General features: G+C 56.3%; 1 protein-coding gene across 2 annotated transcripts in view; it reads left to right on the forward strand.

Annotated features, from left to right (window-relative positions):
- SCUBE3 (signal peptide, CUB domain and EGF like domain containing 3) overlaps window positions 1–7,275 on the forward strand; it is a 31,676-nt gene extending 24,401 nt beyond the window's left edge. The window contains exons 10-22 of one of the 2 annotated variants that reach the window (XM_040982951.1): window positions 389–514; window positions 746–862; window positions 1,027–1,131; window positions 1,405–1,521; window positions 1,838–1,999; window positions 2,244–2,459; window positions 2,768–2,929; window positions 3,175–3,342; window positions 3,806–3,967; window positions 4,384–4,581; window positions 5,052–5,204; window positions 5,361–5,440; window positions 6,948–7,097. In XM_040982951.1, coding sequence (XP_040838885.1) covers window positions 389–514; window positions 746–862; window positions 1,027–1,131; window positions 1,405–1,521; window positions 1,838–1,999; window positions 2,244–2,459; window positions 2,768–2,929; window positions 3,175–3,342; window positions 3,806–3,967; window positions 4,384–4,581; window positions 5,052–5,204; window positions 5,361–5,440; window positions 6,948–7,097 — 1,916 coding nt within the window. Of the gene's footprint in view, window positions 1–388; window positions 515–745; window positions 863–1,026; window positions 1,132–1,404; window positions 1,522–1,837; window positions 2,000–2,243; window positions 2,460–2,767; window positions 2,930–3,174; window positions 3,343–3,805; window positions 3,968–4,383; window positions 4,582–5,051; window positions 5,205–5,360; window positions 5,441–6,947 lie in introns of both variants that reach the window. The other variant, XM_040982950.1, reaches the window with a different exon arrangement.
- Window positions 7,276–7,841: the final 566 nt, after the last annotated feature.

Here is a 7,841-nt window from a genome sequence, read left to right on the forward strand (position 1 = left end):
TGTGTGTGAGGTCTACAGTTGCTGGGATGAAATGGAAAGGCTCAGGACAGTTTCTGAAGGCCACCTGGGTGATAGGAGCACAGGGCATAGCATCCTGCCTCCAGAATTTCTGTTCCCAGACCCCACCCATCCTCAACTCCCAAATGACAGCCTGTCCCTTTGGGAACAGAGATGAGGGGATGAGGCCAGTGGTCGTTTTTAAAGCTTGTTGTTGTTAATTATATTAAACATGAGATCTGCCCTCTTGACAAATTTTACAGCGTACACTAAGGTATGATAAAGTTGTACAGTGAATCTCCACAGTTTGTAACTCGGGGTGCTTTGCTCACTGCTCATCCCCGGCTCCCACTGTGCTCCCACCATGTGTGTCTCTGTTCCTTCCCTCTAGACGTGGATGAATGCAGCATCAACCGAGGAGGTTGCCGCTTTGGCTGTATCAACACGCCTGGCAGCTACCAGTGTACCTGCCCAGCAGGCCACGGCCGGCTGCACTGGAACGGCAAGGACTGCACAGGTGGGCAGTGCCCTCTGCTGGCGGAATCTGGAACTGCAGTTTCAGCGGGGAGTAAGGGACTGGGGAAAAGTAGCCAATTCAAGTTTCTGGCAAGTTTAATTCCTTCATCCAACTCCATGGGTACAGCAGGAGTTCTGGGTGTATCTGATTCTCTTTCTGCACATGAGCCAATCGAGGGAGATGGAAGGGGAGGAAGGCACCCTCTCCTCAGGCCTCTCTTCCCCTTCCTAGAGCCAGTGAAGTGTCAGGGCAATCCCGGGGCGTCGAAAGCCATGCTCAGCTGCAACCGCTCTGGCAAGAAGGACACCTGTGCCCTGACCTGCCCCTCCCGGGCCAGGTTTTTGCCAGGTACATGGGGGAAGGGGACTGGAGGACTCAGGGGGTAGGGGGAGAAGGGCAGAAAGGCTGGCTATTCGGGTAGCTCCCTTAGGGTTCCTTCACCCAGCTGATGGGATGAAGGCTGGGAGAGATTAGGCAAGCAGGTCAGAGCAGTGATGGGCCTCTTCTCCCAGAGTCTGAGAACGGCTTCACTGTGAGCTGCGGCACTCCCAGCCCCAGGGCTGCTCCGGCACGAGCTGGCCATACCGGGAACAGCACTAGCTCCAACCACTGTCATGGTGAGGCTTTGGTGCCACCCTGTTCTCTTGAATGAGCCCCTGAATGCTCCACTTCGTGCGTGTCCTCCACTCTCCCCCACCCCCGGCCTCACCGTCTGCCTGCACCCCATGTTTGCTCTGTAATTCCCCAGCCCTGCTGTCTGGCTCCCTCTACTCCCCTTGGTTTTCGTCATGTCGCTCTCCTGGCCGAGCCTCTGTGTCTCTGGCTTTTACTGCCCAGCTTCTCCCTTATGGGATCCCCAGCCTGTGCTGAGCTTCTGCCATCCCTCTTAGAGACTGCAGTGCTGTCAGTTAAACAGCGCGCCTCCTTCAAGATCAAGGACGCCAAATGCCGCCTGCACCTGCGCAACAAGGGCAAGATGGAGGAGGCTGGCAAAATGCCAGGGCCAGGTCTGGACCGGGGACCCCACTCTAATAGCCAAGGGGCCACCAAACCCTCCCCACCCCTTGGCTCCACTGCCTAATCCTGCATACCAGCAAGGTCAAAGCAGTTAGGGGTGTAGGGCCCGAGACGCTTCCCAGGATCTCCCCTGTCAGCTCGGTAGTGTCCCAGGCTAAAAAGGGCACTGAGAGACATTTGCAACCAGGGACCTGGCATGATCTGCCTGGGTTAGGGAATGAAGTGAGAGCTTGGAGGGAGAGGGAGCGGGGAGAACTCTCCCTGTCCCCTGAGATGCCTTTGGGGTTGACAACGCCTCTCTTTCAGGTGGTGCCCCCTGCTCTGACTGCCAAGTTACCTTCATCCACCTCAAGTGTGACTCCTCCTCTCGGAAGGGCAAGGGTCGCCGAGCCCGGACCCCTCCGGGCAAGGAGGTCACCCGGCTCACCCTGGAACTGGAGGCAGAGGTCAGAGCCGAAGAAACCACAGGTAGGACTGAAGTACTGCTGGGAGTGGGGCCAGGAGGGGAAGACACCCTGGGGAGCCTTAGGTCTCAGCAGCAGAAGAAAGGGACGCAGCCTGTCTATTAGGGGCAGACCCTGCCTGATGCCACTCCCGAAGCTGGGTCCCTCTTAACCGGCCCCTCCAAGCTTCCAGCTTCACTTCCCTGCCCTCCGCTCACACCACTCTCTCTCTGCGTTCCCTGACTCTCACCACCACCACCCACCACCAGCTGCCTGTGGGCTGCCCTGCCTCCGGCAGCGGATGGAACGGCGACTGAAAGGGTCTTTGAAGATGCTCAGGAAGTCCATCAACCAGGACCGCTTCCTGCTGCGCCTGGCGGGCCTCGATTATGAACTGGCCCACAAGCCGGGGCCAGCGCCTGGGGAACGAGCAGAGCCCTTGGAGGCCTGCAGGCCTGGGCAGCACCGTTCTGGGACCAAGTGTGGTAAGGGAGCTTGATGGGGGCTGGGAGGGCATGGGTAAGGCCCAGCTTGGGACCTCTTAATGGCCTCAGTTGCACCTCTCATGGGGCAGCCATGACCCTCCTACCCACCACCCTCCCTTCCCAGGGTGAAATCTAGAGCTACCCACTGGAGCCAGCAACTCTCTGGCACACAGCTTTGTGCCCCAACCCCCCCCCACACACCCCAACTTGCCAAGCGGGATTCCATTTGTTCCCTGGCCTGGGTGGTGAGAAGCTGGGTGGTGGGGGGAAGAGGGGGTGGGTGGCTAGCACGGCCGACTCTCCCTCAGTCAGCTGCCCGCAGGGAACCTATTACCACGGCCAGACGGAGCAGTGTGTGCCATGCCCAGCGGGCACCTTCCAGGAGAGAGAAGGGCAGCTCTCCTGCGACCTTTGCCCTGGAAGTGATGCCCAAGGGCCTCTCGGAGCCACCAACGTCACCACATGTGCAGGTGCCAGGGGAACAGACAATACAGATTGGGGTAGGGTGGGCATTGCGACGCCATGGGCACGGGATCTCCGGAATGGCAGGCCCAGGCCTCCGGCCACTCTCCTAGTGAACATCCTGTTTGTATGCCTCTGTCCCCTGGAACTGGGTGACCCCATGGCGGGTGTGTGTGTGTGTGTGTGTGTGTGTGTGTGTGTGTGTGTAACTCAGGACCACCCCCATCAGAGTTGGACCCTTGGTTCATTGCAGGTCAGTGTCCACCTGGCCAACACTCTACAGATGGGTTTAAGCCCTGCCAGCCATGCCCACGTGGCACCTACCAGCCTGAAGCGGGACGGACCCTATGCTTCCCGTGTGGCGGGGGCCTCACCACCAAGCATGAGGGGGCCGTGTCCTTCCAGGACTGTGACACCAAAGGTGAGGGGGCTATTCACTCCACCCTGGCTGCTCCCCTACCAAAAAAGCCCAAAAAACAAAAAACAAAAACACCTCCTTGGACCCCGAGGATAGACCTGGCCATGTTGCCCCACCATTATCTCCAAACTGAGAAGGGCCCAGCAGCTGTTTATTCAACCCATCCTGATCTCCCCAACAAGTCCTAAGTCTGAGAATCAAGAACCAAAGTCTGCTTGGGGGTCCATTAACTCTGCCTTGATGAAATGCGGGCACAGTACCCTATGTTCCCCATAGGAGTTTCTGTTTAAGATGGCATGCTGCTCAGCGCCTGGAAGACAAGGATTGGCACTGCAGCCAACCACTCTGTAAAGTCTGTTTTTTCCCCTTGGAATTTAAGTTCTGACATGACTGGGAAAAGGTAGGGACCCCCAAGAGAAACTCTGCTTGCCAGCCTGACTCCTGCCTCTTCCCCCATTGCCTGCAGTCCAGTGCTCCCCGGGGCACTACTACAACACCAGCATCCACCGCTGCATCCGCTGCGCCATGGGCTCCTATCAGCCTGACTTCCGTCAGAACTTCTGCACCCGCTGCCCGGGAAACACCAGCACTGACTTTGATGGCTCTACCAGTGTGACTCAGTGCAAAAGTATGTGCCAGGCCAGACTGTGGAAAGCGGGGAGCGGGACAGAGAGGCCAGGGAGGGCGTGTTGGGGGAGCCGGGAGGACAAATGGGAGGCAGCGGCAAACCGATGGGGAGCAGGTATGAGGGGAAAGTCCCACCCTCTGCCTCTCCCCAACCCGCGCGGTCTCAAAGGCAGCTATGAGGCTGGGGACAGCTAACGGGGAGCGGGGGAGGAAGGGGAGTGAGAAGAAAAGTTAGTAGAGAACAGGGAAGGCAGGAAGGAGAACCCAGCCCAGGGGCAGGGTAGGAGAGATGACGTGGCATGGAGGCCATCTGCAGGTGTCTGCCCTCCACTTGAGAACTCTTCAGCCCCACTCCCCCCGCTGACCTCTCTTTCTTTTTCTGCACCCACCCTCTCCCCCCACCGCTGCTGGTCGCAGATCGTCAGTGTGGTGGGGAGCTAGGTGAGTTCACTGGCTATATCGAGTCCCCAAACTACCCGGGCAACTACCCAGCCGGCGTGGAGTGCATCTGGAACATCAACCCCCCACCCAAGCGCAAGATCCTGATCGTGGTACCTGAGATCTTCCTGCCATCCGAGGACGAGTGTGGGGACGTCCTCGTCATGAGAAAGAACTGTGGGTGGCTGCAGAACTGGGCTACGGGAGGGCAGTCCAAAACTGGGTGGGAAGGACAGGGAAGAATTGGGACATTGAAGTCAGGGACCCGTTGAAAGCCCCCCAGGAAGAGGGAAGGCGATGGAGGAGAATGGTGGTGGCGAGTGGTTCAGGCCAGCACTGGGGCTAGTACTCCAGTGACCCTAGTAGGTGTGTAACTTTCCTAAGCCTAGCATTTTTGCCACTACATTCATTTCAATGGCCAAATGTTGTAGACCGTATGGGAGAGGGAGGAGCTGCGGAGCAGGAGCCATGGGAGAGGATGGATGGGGTGTGTGTGTGTAGCCTCTGTCAGTGAGTCCTTGCCCGCCCTGTTCCACAGCCCTCCTGCCCACCGGGAGGGTGTGGATAGCCTCCACTGCTGTCCCACTGCTGTCCCACTGCTGCCCCACTGACTGTCCCACTGTCCTACTGACTGCTTGCTTTGCCAGCTTCCCCATCCTCCATTACCACTTATGAGACATGCCAGACCTATGAGCGCCCCATCGCCTTCACGGCCCGTTCCAGGAAGCTCTGGATCAACTTTAAGACAAGCGAGGCCAACAGCGCTCGCGGCTTCCAGATCCCCTATGTGACCTACGATGGTGAGCAGAGGGCAGCAGAGGGCAGCAGAGCCAGGGAGGCGGGTGCGAAAGGGTGGGTTCATGGCTCTTGGGAGCGAGTCCCTGCCTGTTTCAATGCTGCCTCCTCCTCTGGTCACCCCCCCACCCACCCACACACACACATCTGGGTCTTTCCAGAGGACTACGAGCAGCTGGTAGAAGACATTGTGCGAGACGGCCGGCTCTATGCTTCTGAAAACCATCAGGAGATTTTAAAGGCAAGTGAATATTAGCATCAGTAATGACAGCACCTAATGATGGGCAGGCAGTGTGCCTGGTGAGGGAGACGCCTTCACTGCTCCTGGCTTACGACAGGGGAATACTGAGGCACACAGAGTTTAGTACTCTGTCCAGGGGTGGGGAACCTGGGATCTGAGCCCAACCCATCTATCTGACTGCAGCATCACTCAGGCAATAGCATACCTTTGCGGAAATGTGGAAAAGGGAAGATAAGGCAAAATGATCCCTTACCGCCTCCGCTAAGAGATACAGGGTGGAAAATGAAGTGTAGAAAGATGCCTGAGCCTCAGTCCCTTCCTCCCCTCCTGCTCTCCCAAGCCCCCACGGAGAAGCTCTCTCCGGAACCACTCCTGGGTAGACTGGGTAGATGTCTTTAAGGAAAAGAACTATGTCCTCTATTAAAGAATGGACTGGACACTGTGGGTCTATGGAGCCTAATTCTACTTAAGAATGTATACTCACAGTCCTAAATATACAATTGTCCTTCATAAGTCATGACTGGAAAAACAAAAGTTCTATCTTCATTAGCAGCATCTGTATTATCATCAAAATAAAAGCCATGACAAAAACAACCTCCTAGAACTTGTAGGCTTCAAAGAAGACAATTTCAAACATACCTTTCGGATATTTTTTTAGGCATCTAAATGAACCCTTATTTCAAATCAAATGTACCATGAAACTCTGACGCATGGAGTAGTACAGCCATTCTGATTCAAGTAGGGTGCTGGCCTAGAAGCACCTGCCACCTGTCATTCTAGAAATGCAATGATGCAGTAGAAAGGCCACCAGCCCAGGAACCAGGAGATCTGAGTTCTAGTGACAGTCCTGGCACCTGACAGACTCTTCCACATATCATGACAGTAAGGAAAGGCCTCAGACGGGAGGAAACCTGCACGAGCTATCAGGGTTACTCAGTAAATGGTCCAAGGAGAATCACTGCATGAGAGAAGAGTCTGGTGTGTTCAAGAACTTCCCAGAAGCCAGTGCAGCTTGGCAGACTGAGGCAGGGTGCAGGGGGCAGAGTAGGGGAGGACCCAGGAGGGTGGGAGGGGGAGAACAGTAAGAGGGGCCAGGCAAGGGACCAGAGAAGTGTCTGAAAGCCCCACTCGCTGCCTGTGGGGAGAACAGTGTCTGAGAGCACACCAGGAGACCAGTTGGGAGGCCACTCCAGTAGCCTGAGGGAGAGATGGTAGTGGCCTGGAGCGAGATGGAAGCTGTGCAGGTGCTCAGGCTCTGACTGTGGTTTAAAGGTAGAGCTGTGAGAAAGAGGGGGGCCAAGGGTGGCTCCAGAGGTGGGGCTGCAAGGACAGGACTGTGGAATGCTAGACAAGGAGCTGATGATGGGGAAGGGGATGCAGACTTCACTCTGGACTTTGAGTGTGAGGTGCCCGTTAGATAGCAAGAGGGGCTGCCCACAGTGGCCTGTGTCCCTCCTGCCCAACACGGCCGCTGAGGCTGAGGATGCTGCCTGCCATCCCTCTGCAGGACAAGAAGCTCATCAAGGCCTTCTTTGAGGTGCTGGCCCACCCCCAGAACTACTTCAAGTATACAGAGAAGCACAAGGAGATGCTGCCAAAATCCTTCATCAAGCTGCTCCGCTCCAAAGTCTCCAGCTTCCTCAGGCCTTACAAATAGTGCCCCTAAATCCAGAGACCCAGGTTTTGAAGCCCCCAGACTCCTCAGCCCTCAAGAGCTGGAAGCTCCCACTCCACACAAGGAATCCTGTCCTCTCTTCTCTTTGGAGGAAAACACACACACACACATACACTATCACTACACAGACCAGGCACTCTTCTTCCTTTCCTTTCTCTCTCATTCCTTACTTGCTGTTCTTGTTTTTTCCTACACACTCCCTGGAAAAGCTATTCAGTGCTGGCTTTATTCCCCAGCAGGGGGAAGGAACAGTACAGGTCACCAGCCCTGGGTCCAGCAGCTTGCAAGAGTGCTAGGGGCCCATGAAGAATGTGAGCCCAGCAGGCTATAACGAGGGAAAAGCGGGGGCGTCCGCCATTGCAGGGTTGTGCCTTGCTAGTTGGGAGCCAGGATGTCCTTGGACTGTGCACCCTAGGGTTACTCTAACAACCCAGGGTCGTGCCAAAGAAGTCTCCGACTTAACAAGCTTAATGCTAATAGCAGTCCTCCGGGGTACAGGGTGTGCCCTAGACCACCGACATGGCTGGCTTTCTTGACCATGCAGCTCCCTTCTTTTCTTTCCCCTCCCCATGTCTTTGCCTAAAGTCTAATCCATAAGGATTATCCAGTGGCCCCCACGGCTGGGCTCACGGGCTCACGGGCTCACGAACGCCAGCCAAATGAGGAAGCACGGTAGGCATCACCATGCTGAATGCACTACTGTGGCTCCCCAAGAGAAAAACTACA

This window comes from Ochotona curzoniae, unplaced genomic scaffold (assembly GCF_017591425.1).
Source record: "Ochotona curzoniae isolate NIBS_2020 unplaced genomic scaffold, NIBS_Ocur_1.0 contig_3819, whole genome shotgun sequence".
NCBI lineage: Eukaryota > Metazoa > Chordata > Mammalia > Lagomorpha > Ochotonidae > Ochotona > Ochotona curzoniae.